The 22,233-nt window shown below is 59.2% G+C and overlaps 2 protein-coding genes across 7 annotated transcripts; one reads left to right on the top strand and one right to left on the bottom strand.

Moving 5' to 3' along the window:
* Positions 1 to 181: 181 nt before the first annotated feature.
* Positions 182 to 12,039, top strand: HCN3 (hyperpolarization activated cyclic nucleotide gated potassium channel 3). Of its 4 annotated transcripts, none has more exons than XM_023247384.2 (9): positions 182 to 496; positions 1,943 to 2,836; positions 5,776 to 6,205; positions 7,112 to 7,273; positions 7,645 to 7,863; positions 8,276 to 8,422; positions 8,836 to 9,076; positions 9,885 to 10,049; positions 10,482 to 12,039. In XM_023247384.2, exons 2-9 carry the CDS (start codon positions 2,559 to 2,561, stop codon positions 11,180 to 11,182), a joined length of 2,343 nt encoding a protein of 780 aa, XP_023103152.1. In that variant the 5' UTR covers positions 182 to 496; positions 1,943 to 2,558; the 3' UTR covers positions 11,183 to 12,039. The 4 variants fall into 4 exon arrangements, with proteins under 4 accessions (XP_023103152.1, XP_023103150.1, XP_023103151.1 ...); XM_023247382.2 differs by having other exon boundaries at positions 1,887 to 2,836; XM_023247383.2 differs by having other exon boundaries at positions 182 to 1,187.
* On the bottom strand, positions 12,020 to 20,706 carry PKLR (pyruvate kinase L/R). 3 transcript variants are annotated; one of them, XM_023247387.2, is made up of 11 exons: positions 20,592 to 20,706; positions 19,448 to 19,630; positions 16,782 to 16,873; positions 16,543 to 16,674; positions 16,267 to 16,453; positions 15,640 to 15,910; positions 15,368 to 15,518; positions 14,919 to 15,071; positions 14,660 to 14,826; positions 13,762 to 13,943; positions 12,020 to 13,274 (listed from the first exon to the last, which is right to left on the bottom strand). In XM_023247387.2, the coding sequence occupies exons 1-11, from the start codon at positions 20,689 to 20,691 to the stop codon at positions 13,168 to 13,170; spliced, it is 1,725 nt and encodes a 574-aa protein (XP_023103155.1). In that variant the 5' UTR covers positions 20,692 to 20,706; the 3' UTR covers positions 12,020 to 13,167. The 3 variants fall into 3 exon arrangements, with proteins under 3 accessions (XP_023103155.1, XP_023103156.1, XP_023103154.1); XM_023247388.2 differs by lacking the exon at positions 20,592 to 20,706 and adding an exon at positions 20,198 to 20,303; XM_023247386.2 differs by lacking the exon at positions 20,592 to 20,706 and adding an exon at positions 19,770 to 20,187.
* Between the last annotated feature and the right edge of the window lie 1,527 nt (positions 20,707 to 22,233).

Raw genomic sequence — 22,233 nt, 5'->3', positions numbered from 1 at the left:
CTCCGGCTCTGGCCTCTCCGATCCGCCGCCGCCACCGCGAGCGCGCACGCACGCACGCACGTACGCACGTCCCGCGCCCCCGCCCAGCTGCCCCGGGCCCCGCCCCCAGGGCGCGCACGCCGCCGCGTCCTCGCGTAGCTGGCGGGCGCGGCGATAGGAGCGCCGGGGGCTGCGGGGGCGCGGGGGTTCCAGCGCGCCGGCGGCGGGGCGCGGGGTTGGCCGGGCGCGCTCAGTCCCGCCGCGCGGCCTTTCTGCTCAGCTCGTTCCTCTGTCTTGCGCCGTCTTCATGACACTTCTGCGGCTTACTTTGTGAGGTTTGGAGGTTTAAAAGGGACCTGGAAGTTGTCATTTACGAGTGTCGCCCCTCCACACCGCTTTTGAGGCGTGGTGGTGAGGTCTGATTGTCCGGCACGGCCAGTAAATATCCAGTTCTTAAAACAGCCCGGTTACCTAGCCGCCGCAAGGAGGGGCGGCCCCCTTTTGTCCTGAGCGAAAGGTACGCACCTGTGGGTCAGGAGGTAAGGCCGTGGAGGAAGGGTTTGAGAAAAGGAGGGATGGAGAATCAGGTGCTGAAAGAGGGGAAGACACTCGAGAACTGTATGTTCCGAACTCACACATAATACGTGGAAGTGTAAATGAACTGAGTTGGAAAAGGGGTGGGGGGGGTGGAGAAGAGGAAGGAGGAGCCCTTGAGACAAACTGGACCGAGTTAGAGGCATGATGGAAGGAACTGAGACATAGAAAGGAAAAAGAAAAAATAACCTGAGAGTAATTATATTAATTCAGGACATATCAGAGGGGAGCTGGGATGGAAGGTAGTTAGATGGAGAGTAGATCGGTTAGCCAGAAATGGTTTAGGAAAGGTTCCCTAAAATAGAAGAGTAAGGGTAATGAAGGGGTTGGAAGGAAAGAGGGGAAAATTCCCTTCCTCTTCCACGAACACCTTTCCGGATCATGCGTTCATTCAGCAAGCATTTACTGAGTATCCACGGTGTGTGCCAGGCGCAAGGCTCCTGTTCTTTGGGACCCCGCAGTCTAATGGGAGAGAAAGACCTGTAAACGAATAATGGCAGCCTTGTGACAAGAGCTGCCATGAACACTGTAAGAAGGCTCTGGACTAGAGGCGCCTGGGTGGCTCAGTTGGTTAAGTATCAGACTCTTCACCTGAGGTCATGATCCCACAGTTGGTGAGTTTGAGCCCCACGTCAGGCTCTGCACTGATAATGTGGAGCCTGCTTGGGATACTGTCTCTCCCTCTCTGCCCCTTCCCCAGTTGTTCTCTCTCTCTCTCTCTCTCTCTCAAAATAAAGAAATAAACTTTAAAAAAAGAAAGAAAGCCCTGGATTAGATCTAGTTGGGGAAAGGAGACTTGGAAGTGTGTTTCTAAGTTTCCTAGAGGAGATACTATGTGAGGCAACACTTGGAAAGTGAATTGGAAAAGCATACCGGGCAGAGAAAGTATTTGCAGAGGGCTGGAGACAAGGTAGAACAAAGCCTTTCAGCATGATTAGAGTCCTGGCTTTCAAGAGAGGGACTTTCAGAAGAGAGGCTATTGAAATTAGGTCCAAATTTTGCAGGGCCTGGTAGGTCATTTTAAGGAGCTTACAGGTAACCTTCCCTACAGAAGATGGAGAGGTTTGAAAGACATGTTGCATTTGAATCTTAGGAAGGTAACTCTGGCAGACTGTGGGAAAAGAATTGGCCTGAGAGAGTATAGGGCCCCTTATAGAGGCTTCTGAAATAACCTAGGTGAAAAAATGCTGAAGGCTTGAAATAAGTCAGTGGCAATAAGAAACGGAGATGAGGGGAAGAGTTTGAGATGTTTGGAAACTTCTAGCACTGAACATCACACAGCACTGCAGTCTCCTTGTTCTGTCTGCATACAGGCACAGCCGAGCTTGGCTTTACAGCAGGACTTTTGTATTCAACTTTGTATCCGCAGTCACTCTTGCTGAAAGTTAGCAGTATGAATTTGCAAATGAAATACTAGGAGGAATATGGAGAAGACGAGAAGAAAGGAGAATGCCTAGGAGAGTGCTGAGAGGAAGACAGTGAAATGCAGGAAGTCCGTGAATTGGAGTGACAGTCCCCCACCTCTTCTTTGGTCCCCAATTCCTCGCCTTCCGGAGACTCCGGGATCTACAACCAGCGTCCGCTTTTCCCGCCATTCACGGACGGCTCCGCCTCCCTAGAGCTCATTGGCTAAGAGCTCATCGACACCAGATCACGCCCCCTTCGTGACTCCGGCTGTGTTTCCCTGCCTCTTCCTCCCTTACTTGGGGGCCCGCCCCCATCTGCTAGGCCACGCCCATGCCGGAGTCTTCCCTGGAGGCGGGCTTCCTTGGCCCCGCCCCCTCCTGGGGAGGCTCCCGCCAGGGGGCGCCGCGCAACCCGCCGCCTGCCTCCCGCCCGCGAGTCTGGCGCACACACCCCCTCCGCCCCGCGAGCCGGCAGCTCGGAGCCCGCCGGGCTGCGCCGGCTCCTGCTCCGGGAGGGGTCGGCGTCCCGGATGGCCGCGGCAGGGTCTAGGACGCCAAGCGTGTAAGCCACCGGGCATCATGGAGGCAGAGCAGCGGCCGACTACGGGAGCTGGCGAACGGGCGACCCCTGGGCTGGAAGCGGCGCCTCTGGCTGCTCCGGCGCCTGTGACCGCGGCCTCGGGACCGCTGCCCGGGTCTGGGCCCGAGCCCAAGAGAAGGCAACTCGGGACGCTGCTCCAGCCCACGGTCAACAAGTTCTCCCTTCGCGTGTTCGGCAGCCACAAGGCAGTGGAAATCGAGCAGGAGAGGGTCAAGTCAGCGGGGGCCTGGATCATCCACCCCTACAGCGACTTCCGGTACTGGGGCCCCAGCAAGGAGGGCGGGGGACACAGATCCCACCCCCATGGGCCGAGACACGGAGGCAGGGCACGCCTCACCCTCTACAGACTCTTCGTTTCCGGCCCGGGGGTCCTTGGGTGGGACAACAGAGTCACTTCCCCCGTCTAGCCTGGGAATTCTTGGGCGAGGGATCCCCAGCCGGAGGTCTTCAGTGACGACACCAGAGGAGACACTAGAGACCTGGGTTTACCGTTTCAGGAATCTAGAACTCCACCTGGACCACAGGGACTACTGGAGTTAGGGACGACTGCCTCCTGCAGTCCTGCCGGCTGGGGATCTGGGAAATTATGCCATGTTCCAAGGCTCGGGGTCAGCCTGAGGGGGAAACCGAGCTCTGCTGTCTCCTACCCCCAGCACCTGCCTAGTTCAACAGGGCCGACTACCAGGAAAAATAGAGACGCTGGCGGGGCGCGGGCCGAGGATGTCCCGGCTGCGGTTCTTGCCGCTGTCCCTGGTGCTGAAGGCGGGATGTAGCGGGGCAGGGCCGAGACTCCCAGCGATTGAGGAAGCAAGACAGGGGCACCCTCCCAGGTGCCTATCAGAGGGACCGAGGGTGGAGGTGGGGCCATTTCACAGTCCCCGTCAGGCTGTACCTCTACATCAAGGTCGCTAGGGGAGGAGAGCAGCTCTGTCCTTGGGGGAAATGAAGGACAGCTTTTGGATGAGGCAACAGTGTGTCCAAAGCACCTCAGGTGGGGAGCAAAATGAGCAGGAAAGATGAGGTGTGGATCAGGAGCCTGGACATCATTTTGAACCCACAGACATACACACTCCCTAAATGTTCCTCTTTCTCCCATTGTTCCTTTCTCTCCCCTCTTCTTTACTGCCTCATCCCTACCCCACCAGTGCACCTGTTTTAGCCTCCTGTGATCTCCCCCCCCCCCATTTTACCCGCAGATGTGTCCCCAGAAGCCGTGTATTATCATGCCGCTTCTCTGTCTTCTCTACTGCATCACCCGCTAAGCTTGTGACTGCCTGTGAGTCAGGCTGTGAAGATGCTCCATGGCTGGGCGAGCCCTCTCCTCTCCTCCCCTCCCCTCCCCGCCCCTCCCCTCCCCTCCCCTCCCTCCCCTCCCCTCTGCTCTCAGCACACAGTACAGGACTCTCCAGTGGCCCAGGAGGGAGGGGAAGGGGGGGGGGTCAAGGATTTGTTGTTGATGGAAAGCACACGGTCTGAGGGGCTTCCTGGAGACCTGGCTTTGAGGACCCCTGTGCTTCTTTTAGAAGCTGAAGAGATTGATTTTGTAGTCAGAGTCAGAAAGGGCTGAGTCCTGAGTTGATACTGCAATTAGGTGTGTCCTGGAATTAAACCACTCTAGCTAACGCTGTTTTTAACCGCTTCAGACTTCTCTGCATGAAAGCTTCGCTAGCTTCCTCCTGACCTCTCCTTTCCACACTTTCACCACAGCAGTGTGGCTCTCCCCTGCCAGTGCCCTTGTCTGGGCTTGGCCAGAGTGCCAGCAGGCACAGGGAGATTAGGGAAGGAAAGGCGTGCAGAGCTTTTAGCCTCGCTGCCTCAGAATCTCCCGTGGAGCTTCTCTATGTGCAACCCTGTCTGAGGTGCTGGGGAGGGGGGTGGGGCATCCCTAAAAAGCTCAGTTCGGATGGGAGGCAGAACAGACTCCCCCCCGCCCCATACCCTGACACAGATGAGCAGATCCCAGCAGAGAACCAGGAACTATGGGTCCAGCTGGGTTGGGAAGGGAAGGAGGGGAGGGCTGGGGAGGGCGTGAAGGCCTAGACTAGGAATGGGCAGAGAGCTGAGATGGAAGCAGCAGCAGCCTCTTCAGAAATCTGGGAACAAAAGGTGGGTGAGTCATAAAACCAACCAGTGCTTGTACGGCACTATCGTATCCATTGTCTCAGTGTGTGTGTTTTCAACACTCCTGGGAGGTTAGCACAGGGTAGCTTATCTTTTTATTTTACTTTAAAATATATAATATAGTGACATAAATCATGTACATGATATTACATAGATATTATATGTATTAAGCAGGTATACGTATCTGTACATACGTACATGTATACAGTGAGGATGTATACATGTAGTAGGTGCGTGTGTATAGCAGGCATCTGGGTAGGATAGTGTATAATGATACATCATGTTGCATATATATTCAAAATGCACGTGCGTGTATACATACATATATACGTCTACGTGCACACACGTGTATATGTAATTCCAAAGCACACCCCCCTGTAACGACCATCCAGGTCAGGAGAGACTAGGTTGCTGGCACCCCAAAGCATCCTTACTGCTCCCGCAGTCCTTTCTGCAACCTACTTTTTCTAACTTCTGAGGCACTCATTTTCTTACTTTTCTTTATAGTTTTACCACTTTTCTGTGAATTGCTAAATACTGCAGTTTAGTCTTGCCTGTTTTTGAACTCTGTACAAGTGAACTCATCCACTGTGTATCTTTTTATTTCTCGTTTTGTTCAACATTGAATTTGCAAGATTCAGCATGAGGCTGCCGTTGGGTGGTGTCAGGGTTGTCTATTATTCTGGGGCGTGAGTATACCACAGTCTATTCTCCTACTGTGTTTATCTTATTTATCCGCATTTTTCTACGGATGGACATGTGGGTCATTTCCAGATCCAATGCTGCTATGAACATTTCTGTATACATCTCCTGGAGCTCATATTTCCCTTGAGCGTGTGTATGCTCCTAATGGAATTGCTGGGTGGCAGGGAATGCAAATGTTTAGCTTTACTAGATAATAGCAAACTGGCTTCCCAAATGGTGGTCCCAGTCTACATTCCCGCCAGCTGTAAGTGGCCATCCCGTTATTCGGTAATCCTTGCCCACTCTTGGCTGTATCAGACTATCTGCCGTTTGTCTGGTGGCTGGTGAAGTGTCATCCTGGCCTTCCTCCCCACCCCACCCCCACCTTAGGTTTTACTGGGACCTGATCATGCTCCTGCTGATGGTGGGGAACCTCATTGTGCTGCCTGTGGGCATCACCTTCTTCAAGGAGGAGAACTCCCCACCTTGGATCGTCTTCAATGTCCTCTCTGACACTTTCTTCCTGTTGGATCTGGTACTCAACTTCCGCACAGGCATCGTGGTAGAGGAGGGTGCTGAAATCCTGCTGGCCCCTCGCGCCATCCGGTCTCACTACCTGCGCACCTGGTTCCTGGTCGACCTCATCTCCTCCATCCCCGTGGATTACATCTTCCTGGTGGTGGAGCTGGAGCCACGACTGGACGCCGAGGTCTACAAAACAGCGCGGGCCCTACGCATTGTGCGCTTCACCAAGATCCTCAGCCTCCTGCGGCTGCTCCGCCTCTCCCGCCTCATCCGCTACATACACCAGTGGGAGGAGGTGGGGCAGGGAGGTGGGCAGGGGGGCTCGCAGACCCCTCCGGGACGGCGCTATGGGTGGGGCTCCTGGTGATGCTACGGGGTGAGGCAGCTGGGTGGGCTGCCTCCAAAGTGGGTGGGTCAGTAGCAGGGGCAGAGTGAGGGTTCAGGGGGTACCCCCCACACACACACCCGGAGGTGAGGAGGGCGGAGTGCAGAGGCTGGAGGAGCGCTTGCAGCTTAGCTGGACTCTGGAAGGAGGGAGTGGGAGACATTGGAGTTCCAGCGGCAGGGGAGCAGGATTTAGGGGTGCAGAGTGTGGGCTCTGCAGTTTCTTTGCCTGTGATCGTATCCCAGTTTACTATACGCTATAGAAGGCTTGGTTTTCCTCTTCTAGAAGATGAAAATGTTAAATATACTTACACATGATGAGGTGTATCATAAGGATAAAAGGAAATAATACCTGTAACTTAATACCTCCTAGAACAGCGCCTGGGACATAGTAAGTTGTCAGCGTGTTTTCTGTGAGTGTTACTGGAGGGAAGGGGGCTGTTGGCATGAATCCTCGCACACGTGCCCCGAGGACATGACACTGGGTATGCCCTCTCTCCTCTTTTCCAGTGGGCACAGCCTGGGCAGCTTGTGCAGTAGATTTTTTTGAGTTTCTGCTGTGACACTGTGTGTGATTCTGGGCACGTGACTGGCATCGATTCCCTCTCTGTAAGATCGGAGAGTAGTAACACAGCCAACTCTGTATTAGCTATATGTGTGCTGTAGAGCTCTGTGCAAATGAATAATAGTGCATTTTAAAGATCCATGGGGGCTGGGGCTAGAGAGAAGTTCAAGGAGAGAATTGGCAAGGCCAGGAATAGAGGAGGACCGGCGGGGAGGGGTCCTGTCCACAGCAGCCGTTCCTCGGAATCCTCAGATCTTTCACATGACCTATGACCTGGCGAGCGCGGTGGTTCGCATCTTCAACCTCATCGGGATGATGCTGCTGCTGTGTCACTGGGATGGCTGCCTGCAGTTCCTGGTCCCCATGCTGCAGGACTTCCCCCCTGACTGCTGGGTCTCCATCAACCACATGGCGGTGAGGACTCCCACGACTCTGCCTTCCGGGCCCTCGAAGGGCTCTTGTGCTTGAGTAGCAGGGCCGAGCACTGGGGCCGGAGATGGGAGCTGCCGAGCGAGGAGGTGGGGAGCTGAGGGGGGGGGAGGCTACCTACAGGAAGTGCTTTTGTGTTGGAGGGAGCAGGCAGGGCAGGAAACCTAGGCAAAACGGACCCCCCCCCCAAGCTGCGGAGAGGCCCCCAGAACCAAACTGAAGTGCCTCCTGGGAGGCCAGTCTGAAGCAGAAAGGGGCACACAGAAGGACCGCCAGAGAGGGAAGGCGGGGGGGCAGGAGGACAAGGAGGCTCTGAGGAGGCTGTGCCCAGCTGTGCAGTACACTCTGCCCTCCAGAACCACTCATGGGGACGCCAGTACTCCCACGCCCTGTTCAAGGCCATGAGCCACATGCTGTGCATTGGCTACGGGCAGCAGGCACCTGTCGGCATGCCCGACGTCTGGCTCACCATGCTCAGCATGATCGTGGGCGCCACGTGCTACGCTATGTTCATCGGCCATGCCACCGCCCTCATCCAGTCCCTGGACTCTTCCCGACGTCAGTACCAGGAGAAGGTGAGCAGGGGCAGGAGAAGAAGGGGTGGGCCTGCAGGGGGGCTAGGGGCTGGGTAGCTCAACGTGAGGCCCGTGCTCATGCTCCTGTTGGGTCTCTGTGTCCTTCCCTGCCCTGTGTCCGTATGTCCCATGCCCGTGTGTGTAACTTCTTCCTTGTTTGGACCTATGTCCCTGTCCCTGGGCCCCTCCTCTGCCCATGTCTGGACTTTCCTGTCACTGTGCTGTGTGTCCTCCCCGCATCCACTGCTACCCACATGTCCTTCTGTGGCCCTGTGTACCCCCTCTGTCCATGTTTCACCCCTCCGGGTCTGGCCTGTGTCTGTGATCTTTCTTCCACACGTACCCCGCCACTGCTCCTGCCCCACGCGTGTCTCTGCACCCTCTCACCCACTGCCATCGTCCGCCCCCCCAGTACAAGCAGGTGGAGCAGTACATGGCCTTCCACAAGCTGCCCGCCGACACTCGGCAGCGCATCCACGAGTACTACGAGCACCGCTACCAGGGCAAGATGTTCGACGAAGAGAGCATCCTGGGCGAGCTGAGCGAACCGCTTCGGGAGGTGGGACTGGGCCCCGGAGGGGGCTGTGCAAGGACTGGGTGCCGTCTGGGGTACGGGCTCCTGGTCAGCAGGTGCACCTATAGGGAGCGGGGCCTGTGGAGGGCCTCGTGGGAGGCCAGGCCTTGGGGGGGGGTGGGCTTTTAGGGATTAGGGTCTTTCTTGAAGGTCTTACGGGGGTGAAGGATACGCGGGGAGGGCCTGCAGGGATCTCTGTTTGGGGGGCACGGTCCTGCGGGGGATTACGGGAGAGCTCTGGAGGCAGGAGTGCAGGGATGGTCCCAGGCCCACTGAAGCATCCCCATCCTTTGGCAGATCATGACCCCAGGGGTGGGGCCTCTGGAGACAGATGAGCTCGATGGGGGCACCTCGGGGGAGGGGGCGCAGCCTGCCTGACAGGCCCCTCCCCTGCCCAGGAGATCATTAACTTCACCTGCCGCGGCCTGGTGGCCCACATGCCACTGTTCGCCCACGCCGACCCCAGCTTCGTCACAGCGGTGCTCACCAAGCTGCACTTTGAGGTCTTCCAGCCAGGGGACCTCGTGGTGCGCGAGGGCTCCGTGGGCAGGAAGATGTACTTCATACAGCACGGGCTGCTCAGCGTGCTGGCGCGCGGCGCCCGGGACACCCGCCTCACCGATGGATCCTACTTTGGGGGTCAGCAGGCCTCAGGGACGGTGGGGGGACTGGAGCAGGGGACAGAGGGCAGTTGCTACCCTGGATCACTGTGCAGAGTTCCTGCCTGGCTGTGTGCAGAGTCAGACAGAGACTTCTAGCCCTTCCCTAGGCCTCCTGAGTCAGAATCTCTGGGCCTGGGGCCTGGAGCTCTGTGGCTTTAAATAGCTTCCTAAGAGATTCTGATTGGTAGCAGCGGGGCAGGGGTGGGGAAAGTTCCTGGGCCACTGGGCCTTCTAAGACCCTCAAGCGGTGAAGTCTGGGGACCCTAGGAGACAAAGGAAAGACAGGAATCGAGCCATACTGTTCCAGGGGCTTGAGTTGGACGGTTCCCTGGTGGGGTGCCCTGTGGGGAGGGTCCCGGGACCCAGGCTGCGTCAGTGGGGGCCGCCCCACCAGATGTCCTCTCTCAGGCCCCAAACCACCCCTGCTCGCTAGCATCCCTGGGTGCCCTTTGCCCTTTGGCACTGCGTTTCTCCTTCTGGGTTGCCCTTGGACTTCATGCAAAGGGGTGGGAGGGGCAGGTACACAGAGGGCACTGCCCCAGGCCTGCCCCTTGGACCAGAGCAGAGGAGGTGGCTGGGAATGGAAATGACTGGAATAACGGAGCCAGCAAGGCCCACCTGTGTGCCAGCTTTAATCTGGAGAGAGAAGGATGGAGGGAGACGATGTTTGGGGCGTCTCAGGGCCTTGGCCCCGGGCAGGGAGGGGGCCGGGTCAGCTGCCGTGGGCCCGGTGAGAGGGCGTTCTGGGGACCGCGGTCCTGAGGGCCTCTTCCCCACTTGGACAGAGATCTGTCTGCTGACGCGGGGCCGGCGCACGGCCAGCGTGCGCGCTGACACCTACTGCCGCCTGTACTCGCTCAGCGTGGACCACTTCAACGCCGTGCTCGAAGAGTTCCCCATGATGCGCCGGGCCTTCGAGACGGTAGCCATGGACCGGCTGCGCCGCATCGGTGAGGCTCGTCCAGCCTGTCTGCCCTGGGTCCTGGCTGCGTCCCCACCCCGCCTCTCCCGCGAGGGGCCCCCAACCTCCCAGGGCCCAGGCTCCGGCGCTTCGGCATCACGCCCCAGCCCGCGCCATTCCCGGCAAATGCCCCGCGAGGCCTCCGGCACTGTCCCCTGCCCCTGGAGAGATGGCCCCGTGGCTCCGTGCCGAGTCCTCCTTCCCTCTCACCCTCTCAGAGACATCCTCTCATCCCCGACCCTCTTTCTCCACCCCTGCCTCCCAATCTCCACCCCCGCCCCCCATCCCCGTCCTCTCCTTCCCACCCTCACCCGCTGCCGTCCTCTGAGTTCATCTTCTTATGCTCCTGCTCTTTGATGCCCGACCTCCAGTTTGGACTCCTTCCCCATCTCCAATCTCTCCCTCCCCGGACCATTTCTAGGCAAGAAGAATTCTGTCCTGCAGCGGAAACGCTCCGAACCAAGTCCGGGCAGCAGCGGGGGCACCATGGAGCAGCACTTGGTGCAGCACGACAGGGACATGGCCCGGGGCGTTCGGGGCCTAGCCCCGGGCACAGGAGCTCGGCTCAGCGGAAAGCCAGTGCTGTGGGAGCCCCTGGTGCACGCGCCTCTGCAGGCGGCCGCCGTGACCTCCAGTGTGGCCATCGCCCTGACTCACCAGCGGGGCCCTCTGCCCCTCTCCCCTGACTCTCCAGCTACCCTCCTCGCTCGCTCTGCCCGACGCTCAGCAGGCTCCCCGGCCTCCCCACTAGTGCCCGTCCGAGCTGGCCCTCTGCTGGCCCGGGGCCCGTGGGCATCCACCTCCCGCCTGCCTGCCCCACCTGCCCGAACCCTTCATGCCAGCCTGTCCCGGGCTGGGCGCTCCCAGGTGTCCTTGCTGGGTCCCCCCCCGGGAGGAGGTGGACGGCGACTAGGACTTCGGGGCCGTCCCCTCTCCGCCTCCCAACCCTCTCTGCCTCAGCGGGCAGCTGGTGACGGCTCTCCTGGGCGTAAGGGCTCAGGAAGTGAACGCCTGTCCTCCTCAGGACTCCTGGCCAAGCTGCCAGGGACAGCTCAGTCGCCCAGGCCATCAGCGCCTGAGCCAGCTGCCCCCCGGGGCCCCCAGCTCTCTGCCAACATGTGAAACCCTTGGGTAAGCTCTTGGGTGCGCCAGTGTGCGCCCGAGGGCAGATGCCTCTTGGGGAAGGCCAAGGAGACCCGAAACACGGCCCTGTGGGAATATCTCCCCAGGAGATGGCCTCTGTCCTCAGCTCAGGCACCCTGCAGCCTGTCTGACATCCTCCTAATCCGCTCACCCGTTCATCAAACGTACTGAGCGCCTACCACATTCAAGACACTGTGCCAGGCGCTACATGTCTTCACTGCCAAGTAGAAGTGACTCTAAGGCCTCCGAGCAGGGTGTTCCCCTGGGATAGTCCTGCCAGGCGCAGGCTCAGCCCCAGGCCCCCGCCTCACGAAGCACAAGTCCTTGTCCCCCCCCCCCCCCAATCACTGCCAAGCAACTAGGTGTCTCTGTTTCCCTGCCCTTGACCCCACAGGAACCACCTGCTGTGGGTTGACTTCTGTCTCCCTGGCACAGCCGGGCACTGCCAGTCACCTGTGCCTCCGCTGCTGTCAACAGATATCTTGGCTCCCCAGCGTGGGCACCCACCATCACTGCCGCGTGTGGCCCCTCCCCCTCCATGCCTCCTGCCCCCCCCCCACTACTGTGGGAACACCTGTCTCCTGTCAAGTTTGCTGCACCTTCTGTCCCTGTGGTACAACTGTCTTTGTAAACTGGGAGCAGCCTCTTCCCTGCCCCAGTGGTGTCCCCCTTGAGGCCAAGGGACGGTTGGCACGTCCCTATTTAATGTGCCAGCCTGGATCCCCCAGGTGGGGGGCAAGCGGCCGAATCCTTAGGTGGCCATTTTTTTCTTTCCTTCCTCCCTTCCTTGTTTATTCTTATTCAATCATGTAATAATTGTATTTATTCATTTGCTAGTTTTATTTATCATTAATTCATTTTATTCAGCCTTTCCGTTATCCATCCCTCCCTACCTGTCCTTATAGGGTCCTTGCTCAGCTCTATCAGCAGGCAGCGATATTGAGCCCTCTCCCTACAGGGAGCTGCAGAAGGGCGGACTCTTGCTACTTTTAAGGGTTTTGTTCCGAGCTTAGAGTCTACCAGTGGTGAGAGAGTAAGGGGAGGACCCGAGACATCCGAGCCTGGGGAAGGGCAGGCCCGTCAGTACCTTTGCCTTCCCAGGCACAAGGGAAATCCCTTACCCCACGTCCCAGGCCCCACGTCTGCTCTACAGTATCAGCGAATGCAGGGCCAGGACCCTAAGTCATCTTTCTCTCGGGTGAAGAGTCCTGGGTTGTATAATCACTCCCAAACAGCTGGGTTTAGAAAGAAGCTAGAGATACTTGTCTTGGCTCCTGGGTTGTGTGGGGACCAAGGTGGGCAGGAAGGAATGTCTGGGTGCAGGAGGAAGCAGCGGGGCCTCTGACCCAGCAAGGCACGAGGGGGGCATGAGAACAGCCAGGGAGCGGCCTCCTTGTGAGGACAGTGACGAGATGAGCCCATGCGGCTCTCTGTGCTCCCCGGCACTGGTCTACCCCAGTTTCCCCCAGAACGGCGGTGCTTTGACGTCACTGTGTCACGGTGAGGAAAGAGGTGGCATTCTCCCCAGGAGATGCATGAGGGCCACACTGAGGGTATCAGACTGCATGGATACGGAACATTTTTTAAATGGTGACTTTGTGGAGACTGTGGACATGATGGCCCTGTTCCCCTCCTCCCCGCACCCCCCCCCAAGTATGGGAAGCCCAGAGGAATAGAATTAACCAGTTAAGCTAGGATTAAAGGCTCAGAGCATCTTAGGCTGAGAGCATTGGGTGCAGGGACGGGAGGACTGGTGCTTCCAGATGGCCAGTGCTTAATTGGACACAGACTTAAGGGGCCTGCGTGAAATGGAGCAGGGAAGGGGCCCCCTGGGATGGGGCTGGATGGCAGATGTGGCCTGGGCAGGGAGGGAGGAGAGCAGAGAAGACGGCCGTGGGACCGTAGGGGTGTGGGGTGAGGGGGGTGGGGGTCCGGGTTGGGCTGTGTCAGCGGGGCACGGCATCTCAGGACACGCTCAGCACCCTCATGATGTTGGTGTAGCCAGAGCCAGGTCGCCAGCCTGTCACCACAATCACCAGGTCCCCAACGCGGAGGAAGCCATGGAGCTTTCCTAGCAGGGGTGCGGGAGGAAGATGACCATCAGCCGTTGGGGGACGCTGGCCAGCCCCACAGTGAGAACCAGCCGCCACCCTCGTCTCCTCCAGTGCACAGTGTCCCATAGGTGGCGCCACAGAGAGTGTGTCCACGGGGCAGTGCCGGCCGGGTGGCTAAGTACTGGGCCTGCTGCCAGTGCTGCCACGCCCCCGGGAAGAGACGGAGTATGATCACAGCCACACAGCTGGGGGGACGGGGTCCCCCTTGTACTCTCACCTCTTACTCCTTACGTCCCATCCAGCTCCAGCAGCGGCAGCTGGGCCGACCCCTCTCCCACTGCCCTCCTCGGAGGCCCAAATAGCCCGGTGTCTTAGTGACCTTCTCAGGGAAAATCTGGGACCAGAGGAGGGAGGCGAGGCCCTTCGAGTGGGTGTGGAAAGTGGGGTCGCGGGCCTGATGACACAGACCCAGGGCTGGGTGGGGAGGAAACCGAGGTGGCTCACCACTCTCAATGCCAAATTGGACCCGGTGATCCACATCGTCTGCCCAGATGGCCTCTGGAGGTTTACTGTAGAGCACGGGGAAGACCCCTCGGAACAGGTGGGCCTGCCGGGCAGCCTGGGCAGAGCGGGTGACGGCAATGACCATTGCCCGAGGTCGGTACCGAGACAGCAGCTGTGCTGAGCTGCAGGAGGTGGAGAAGGTGTCAGAACAGTGAGGCAGTAGTGAGCCAGGAAACAAGAGTTGGGGTTCTGGTCCCAGGTGTCACAAACAAGCTGTGTGGCCCTGGGTAAGTCATCATATACCTCCGGGCCTTGTTTTTCTCACCTGTAAAATGGGCATAAGAATGCCTGCCCTTCTTACCACATAAGGAAGATAAGACACAATGAAGGATATATCGAGGCAGATAATAAGAAACTTCTGGAGAAACATGAAACCCTATCGTACTTAATTCACAAACGTCTCTTGTTAATCCTGACGACTCCACGAGAAAAAGTGGTCTACGGAGCCTGGGTGACTTACCCGAGGTCTCAAGGCCGATTTGAGAGCAAAGACTTGAACTAAAACCTTCTGGGACCTTCTGGAACATTCAGCATTGTAAGGCTTTGTGGGGTGAATGTAGAGGACTTGCTCAGGGGCCCTAGATGCCCAGATGGCCTGGAAGCCAATGTGCCCAGTGATGTCACACTGCCCTTCCAGCTCCCTGGAGCTCACTGGCACAGTTCCTGCTGTGCCCAAGGCCGGCCCCTGCTGACCTCCCGCTCTCCTGGAGCTCCCTCTGCTCTGGCCCCAGAATTCTATCCTTCGTCTCTGATGACAAGGCCGAACCCAGGCCCGGGGCCCGTCCCAGTGTGCCCCTGACCCAAAGCTCTCTCTCGGTGCTGCCGGCGTCCTCCTTACCGGCCAGACTTGCTCAGCACGACAATGGCAGCAGCACAGCACTTGAAGGAGGCCTCCACCGCGCCGATGGCAGTGACCTCAGTGGGATCCCGGCTCAGTGGCGCCACCCGGCGCAGCTCCTCAAACAGCTGCCGGTGGTAGATGGCAGCCTCGGCCTCCCGGGCGATCTGCAAACACCGGGAGGTCAGGCGGGGGCGGGGCGCTGGAGCCCGGAAGGGGCGGGGCTTCCGGCGCATCTGTCTCGGTGGGGCGCCCCTACCGCGTGCTGCATCTTTACGGCCTCCACGGGAAATTTGCCCTTGGCGGTCTCCCCCGACAGCATGATGCAGTCCGCCCCGTCCAGCACAGCGTTCGCTACATCGCTCGTCTCTGCCCGGGTCGGCCGGGGCTTGGCGATCATGCTCTCCAGCATCTGGGGGACATCTGGGCGTCAGAGCTGTAGCAGTCACACTCTGCCTGGGGTCCCTGCCCAAGCTACTTCTCTGCCACTCTCAGAGGGCCCTGAAAGCCAGGGTCACGGCCACAAACTGTGTGACTCTGGCTGTCCCGTTTCCTCGTCTCAAAACGCGGGCTCACGGTCTCTCTTCCCAGCTCGGTCGCTTGAGGATCAAACACTGGACGGCAAAATGTGCCAGAGACCGAAGGTGAGGATATTCACCCTCCCCCAGCCCAGAGAACGCGCGGGGTCCCCGAGGGCTCACTCCAGACCTGCGTGGCACACACAACGGGCTTGCCCGCCAGGTTGCAGCGTCCGATCATCATCTTCTGAGCCAGGAAAACCTTCTCAGGTGGGATCTCGATGCCCAGGTCTCCTCGAGCCACCATGATGCCGTCGCTCACCTCCAGGATCTCGTCAAACCTGGGCGGTTGGGGTGTCAGGGCTGAGGAAGCGCCAGGAGACGCCAGGGAGAGGCAGGCTGGAGAAGAGGCAGGGCTTGGGGGATGGCTGGGGCCTGGTGGGGACAAGGACCAAGCCTCACCTCTTCACGCCTTCGTGGTTCTCGATTTTGCTAATGATCTTGATGTTCCGTCCTTCCGGCCCCAGAACTTCCCGGATGGCAGCCACGTCACTGGCTTTCCGCACAAAGGAGGCAAACACGATGTCTACCTCATGCTCCACCCCGAAGCGCAGGTCCCGGGCATCCTGCTCGGACAGCCCCGGCAGGTCCACCTGGGTTCCGGGCAGGTTCACGCCCTTGCGGCTGCCCAGGACGCCGCCGTTCTCCACGTGGGTCTCCAGCCCCTCCGGGCCTGCAGGCATGGGAAGAGCCAGCGCAGGTCAGGGGCAAGCCGGGGGCAGAGTCGTGGAGCGGGGGCACGGGGCGTGGGCCCCCAGGAAATCAGGAACCCGTGTCCTATTGCCTGTCCACCTTGGGGCCTGGGCCGTGCACGGAACAGGCACCGGTGGGCGTCCGTGGGAGGGACGACTAACCCGGCAGTCCGGCCTCAACCCGGGCTGAGCCCTCAAGCCTGGACCCCGCGGGCTCCGGGGACGGGTGGGGGAGGGCGCTGGCCAGGGGCAGGGGCGGCGGGTCTACAAGGCGAGGGGGCCGGGGAGAAGGAGCGCACCCCGCGTCCCCGCGGCTGGGGTGGAGGCCCATCCGCACCGATTTTCTGCACCTGGAGGGAGATGAGCCCGTCGTCTATGTAGATGCGGCTCCCCACCGACACGACCTTGACGATATTGGGGTAGTCTACCCACACGGTGTTCGCGTCCCCCCGCGTCCGGAACGCCGGGTCCACGGTCACCAGCACCCGGGAGCCCTTCACTAGCTCCACGTCGGTCTCAGGGCCCTAGGGGCGGGGCCAGAGGGGCCGTGAGACCCGCCCCCGGGCCCCCCCACCCCCACCCCGGCCCCGCCCCCAAGCCCCGCCCCTCTCACCCCCCGCAGGACCCCGGTGCGTATCTCGGGTCCCTTGGTGTCCAGAGCGATGGCCACGGGTCGGTAGCTGAGCGGAGAAGTTGCAAAGCTCTGCACGGCCTCCCGGATGTTGGCGATGGACTGAGCGTGGTACTGCGGACCAGCGAGCGGGCGTTTCAGGGGAAGGTCGCCAGGGCCCCCCCCCCCCCCGTCCCGCGCAGGCCTTGGCCCCGCCCACCCGGCCCCGCCCCGCCCCGCACCTCGTGGGAGCCGTGTGAGAAGTTGAGGCGCGCAATGTTCATCCCGGCTTTGATCATCTCCTTGAGGCGCTCCACCGACTGTGAGGCCGGCCCTGGAAGCGGGGATCCGCTCAGGCGACCGACCTGCTTCCCAAAGCCGGGGGGGGGGGGGGGGCGGGGGCGGGCAGCAAACCCATCACCGCGCCACGGGGGAGGCCGGAGACCCGACCTTTATTCCCTGAGCAGCCTCTACTCCCCCGTCAGCAGCTCTGCTTCCCTCTGCAGCCAACACCTGCCTCCCGGGGGTGGGGGCGCTGTGGGGGGCTCGGAGGGGAGCGTCCTCAGCCGGGCGGCGATGTAGGTGCTGCGGGGCAGGGGTCCCTCGGCGCGGGAGGGGGCACGGCCGGAGACGGCTGCCGGGTGGGGCATTTGGGGTCCGTCTGGGCCTTTGGAGCGGAGAGGCCTTCTAGGCCCGAGCGAGCTGCCCTGCCCCCCTCCCCCACCCCCCACCCCCCCTGCTCTGCCGACCTCCCCAGCCCGAGCCATCCGTGCTCTCCTCTCTACTGGAGCGTTCCCATCAGCATGGAAGCCTGTGTTCTCGGTTTCAGCACCAAAGACCCTCTGAGCCCCAGTTCCCCTCCGGCTCCAGCCCTGTCTCCTTGCTCTCCTTTGAATAAAAACTCGTCGCGGGAGTTCTCCGAGCTCGCTGCCTCTGGTCCTCCCCCCACCCCGCCCCCTGTTCTTCCTTGTTTGGGCTCCAGTCGGCGCTGGCCTCCCGCCTCGCCGGCACCTCTTCCTGCCAGGGTCACCGGGAACCTCGGTGTCGCTAAATGCAGCCACTGGCCCCTCGCAGCACCTGACACGCGTCCTCACGTGGCTTCCAGGACGCGCCCCTCCTGGCTTCCTGCTCCCGGGGCGGCCGCTCCTTCTCCCCCCCTCCCCTCGCCCTTAACATCAGATGCCTGATTCTCTTCCCTCCCTTGGTGGTAGTCTGGTGGCTTCAAATGCCATCTAGATGCTGGCACCTCCCACATTTATATCTGCCACTCGGACCCTGCCCCAAACCCAGACCTGTGTTTCTGGTTGACTCTGTGCCCCTCAAACTCCCCCGCCCCTAGCGAGCTCCTATCTCCTCCCCTCAAAACCTCTCCTCCACCGTCTTTCCTGCTCAGTTGAAAATGCGACCTTCTAGTTGACTCCTCTCTGGTTCCTTCTTCAGCTCCACCCCCACGCCGTGTCGGACCCATCTGGAAATCCTGTCAACTCTGTCTTCCAAATGCTTTCGGAACCCGTCTTGTCTCACCACCGCCACTGCCCCTACCTGGTCTGATTCAGAAACACTGCAGGAGAGGCGCTGGGTGGCTCAGTCCGTCAAGTGTGGGACTTGATCTCTGGTTGGTTGGTTCAAGCCCGGCGTCAGGCTCTGTGCTGACAGCTCAGAGCCTGGAGCCTGCTTCCCATTCTGTGTCTCCCTCCCTCTCTGGCCCTAACCCCCTCGCATTCTGTCTCTGTCTCTCTCAAAAATAAATAAACAAAAAAAAATTTTTTTTTAATTTGTAAGGGGCACCTTGGTGACTCAGTCGGTTGAGCGTCCAACTTCGGCTCAGGTCATGATCTCCCAGTTGGTGAGTTCGAGCCCCACGTCAAGCTCTGTGCTGACAGCTCGGAGCCTGGAGCCCGCTTCTGATGCTGTGTCTCCCTCTCTCTCTGACCCTCCCGCGCTCACACACTGTCTCTCTCTCAAAAATCAACATTAAAAAAATTAAAAATCTTTTTTAAAAATTAAAAGAAAAAGAAGCACCTCAGCAGCCACAGGGGCTCTTGCTCCCACCGCCACCCCAGTCTCCCCAGTACAGCCAGGGCGGCCCTCGTGGGAGGGCAGCCACTCTCCTGTCATTGCTGGGCCGTCGTCTCCCACTTCTCTGGGTGGGGAGGGGGGCCCACTCAGACTCTGACAGTGGCCACCAGGCCCTACATGGCCTTCTTCTCTCTACAATACCTTCATCCGGCCACTCTCCCCTTGATGTCTTCTAACCGTCCCGGCCTCTTTGACTCAGGGCCTGTGTGCTGGCTGCCCCCTGGTCTGGAACTCTCCCCCACCTGCCACAGACACCGCCCTCCTCACATCTCCTTCCGTCTCTGCGCAGATCTGATCTTCTCCCCGCTTGGGACGGCAGCCTGCTCCCCCCCCGCCCCACCCTGGGGTCCCTTCCTCCACTCCATTTTTCTCTTTTCCATTGTTCGTATCACTTTTTCACGTGCTAAATAGTTTACTCCTTTTTATTATGTTTAGCGTTTTTCCATTTTTATTATTTTGAGAGAGAGAGAAAAAGAGCACACGTGGCAGAGGGTCAGAGCGAAGCAGAGACAGAATCCCAAGCAGGCTCTGCAACAGCGCAGAGCCCGATGTGGGGCTCGAACCCAGAAACTGGGAGATCGTGACCTGAGCCGAGGTCAAGAGTTGGACGCTTAGCTTAACTGACTGGGTCACCCCGGTGCCCCTACAGTTAGTATTTACTGTCTCACCCAGCTGGGTCGTCAGCTCCCCAAGGGTCGGGATCTTTGCTTCGCTGATCTACCCCCAGGGCCTGGGCCTGACACCTTGGCTACCGAGTGCTCAACAAGTATCTGTTGAATGAATGACCCGGTCTGAGGTCCGGGAGCCTGGGGGGGGGGGGGTTGCTTACCAATGGTGGCGATGATGCAGGTACTGCGGGCGGCCACGGGCTCCGAGTCGATGTCCAGCAGGCACAGGTGCTCCAGGAAGGTGTCTGCCATGGCGGCCGACAGCTGCTGCCGCTCGAAGAAGGCCGTGCCCAGCTCGTGGGCCAGCTGGGCCCCGCTGACCCGCCGTAGGTACCCGGCTGGCCCTGCAGCAGAAGAGGGCTGTGTGGGCCCCCGCCTCACCGCCCCCCCTCCTCCATCCCAGCGCTGCGCTCCCGCCCTGAGCGCTCCAGGTTTCCCGGGGTCCTTCCTCGGGCCTGGGCACTCTACATGGCGTTATCCTACCTAGTTCCAAGGATCCTGTGGAGCAAGTACCGTTACGTGCTCTGCAAGTGTCCCCACTTTCCAGAGAAGGAGACAGGGGTTGAGGAAGATTAAATAAATTGCCCCAGATCATAGAACTTCTAAGTAACAGAGATGGGATGCGTGTCCGGGTCTGACGCTCTCCGGCCTGCCCTCACAACCCCGACCTCCCGCCCTTCAGCCGCTGACTTCCCTCAGCCTCGGCCCATCACCATCTCTGGTCCACACTGGCTGCTCATTGTCCAGAATCACCCAGTCCCCTTTCCTAAGGTTCCTGTTTTCTTCCTTCCAACTGGTGGACTTCCCGAGCCCCTCCTCTCAGTTCCCCAGCCCCTTCAATGCTACTCTGGTCCCAGGGTCCCCGGAGCTTGACCCGGCCCAGCCCAGAGGAGCCCCACGTCCAGCCGCACCCTCCATGCTCCCGGGTGCCCGCCTGTCTCTGGGTGTCTGCCGCACACTGTCTGTGGCCGAGGCACGAGGCACGAGGCTAGGGAGCAGTTGTGCGTGCTGGTTAAAGTGTCACCACCAGGGGCCAGAGTCCAGGCAACACGGGCATACCCCGTGGTTCCCGTGCGGCAGGCTCCTGTGTGCTCTGCCTACAGGCACTGGGAAAGAGGCTCAGGCCAGGGCCCAAAACTTAACACCGGGGAGACCCCAATAAACACAGACCCCCCCCGCCCCCGCCGCCCCAATGCCAAGGCCCTCTCGGCCGGCAGCAGATGTCTATTATTTGTATCTCTACCTCCGCTCCTGATTTCCACCCTCGTTGCCTCCTATGCAGTGGCTTCTGTTGCCTCTCCTTACCTCCTGGAGCCCCAATCAGGACGGTATTTATGAAGTCCCTTAGGGAATTCGAGATCCTTGACCAAACGTCCTGGGGTGGCACATTCTCCTGGCGGGACATGCTACAAAGGGAGGGACTATGTGTGGGGTGGGAGCATGACAAAACTACTGTCTTATCTAAGGGGCCAGAGAAGAGAAGAGGGGCACGCCCTGCTGGCCGCCCGGGTCCCCACACGCTGCCCCTCCCCCAGGCTTGCACGTGCTCTGCCCCGTCTCCTGGCGTTCCCCGTCTCTCATCCATTTTTCCCGATAAGTCTTCAATCCACTCATGCTGTCATCAACCTGAATAGAGATTTTGGTGATATGGCCCCTTTTCCTTTGTCCTTTATTGAAATGAGCCCTAGATGAATCCGGGAACAGGAGGATTTATGGTAGAGACTGGAGCCTGAAGGAAGGGCTTGGGGAGCACTTTGATGGTGTGGGGACAGTCTCTGGACGGGCTCTGATGGCATCGCCGTCACCGGGACACTGGCTACCTTTTGCTCATTGACCAATACTTATGGACCGCCTACTTCGTGCCAGGTCCTGAGGATACAACGGTGGGCAAAACAGGGCCTGCGTCCTCTATGGAATTAGCAGTGTGGGGAGACAGCCTATAAACAAGCACCAAAGAAATGAATATAGAACCACAAAGTTTGTAAATGCTGTTAAAGAACAGATCAGGGTGTCAGAGCAGCAAAGTTAACAGGGAGGAAAGAGAGAAATGTATTTTATTTTAGAGTTTATTTAGGGGCATCTGGGTGGCTCAGTCGGTTAAGTGTCCAACTTCAGCTCAGGTCATGATCTCACAGCTCGTGAGTTCGAGCCCTGCGTCGGGCTCTGGGCTGACGGCTCAGAGCCTGGAGCCTGCTTGGGATTCTGTGTCTCCCTCTCTCTCTGCCCCTTCCCTGCTCGCGCTCTGTCTCTCTCTCTCTTCCTCAAAAATAAACATTAACAAAATTTTAGGGCCACCTGGGTGGCTCAGTCGGTTAAGCGTCTGACTTCAGATCAGGTCATGGTCTCGTGGTTTGTGGGTTCGAGCCCCGCATCGGGCTCTTTGCTGACAGCTCGGAGCCTGGAGCCTGCTTTGGATTCTGTGTCTCCCTCGCTCTCTGCCCCTCCCCCACTCACACTCTGTCTCTCTTTCCTTCAAAAATAAATAAACATTACAAAATATTTAAAAAAATAAATTTTAAAGTTTGTTTATGTATTTTGAGAAGGGGGAGGAGCAGAGAGGGAGAGGGAGAGAGAGAATCCCAAGCAGGCCCCATGCTCAGCTCCAAGCCCCACGTGGGGCTCGATCCCATGACAAGGAGATCACGACCTGAGCCGATACCAAGAGTTGGACGCTCAACCGACTGAGCCATCCAGGTGTCCTGAGAAATGTATTTTAGGTGAGATGGTTTGGTCAGGCCTCTTTGAAGTGTGATCATATTTAAGTTGGGATTTGAAGGATGAGAAGGAACTGGTGGGGACAATTGGAAGAAAGGAGTTTTTCTGTGGGGTTGGAAATAATATGTGTCGATGCTCTGAGGAAAGAAAAGGCCTAGTGCTGGGGGCCGGGGGGGGGGACACTGACGCCGTGTGCCCGGTGGAGGGGCGTATGTGCAGGGGTCAGGAGGCC

The sequence above is a fragment of the Felis catus genome, chromosome F1, assembly GCF_018350175.1.
Source record: "Felis catus isolate Fca126 chromosome F1, F.catus_Fca126_mat1.0, whole genome shotgun sequence".
Lineage (NCBI taxonomy): Eukaryota > Metazoa > Chordata > Mammalia > Carnivora > Felidae > Felis > Felis catus.
This window is presented reverse-complemented; position numbering and strand designations above follow the sequence as displayed.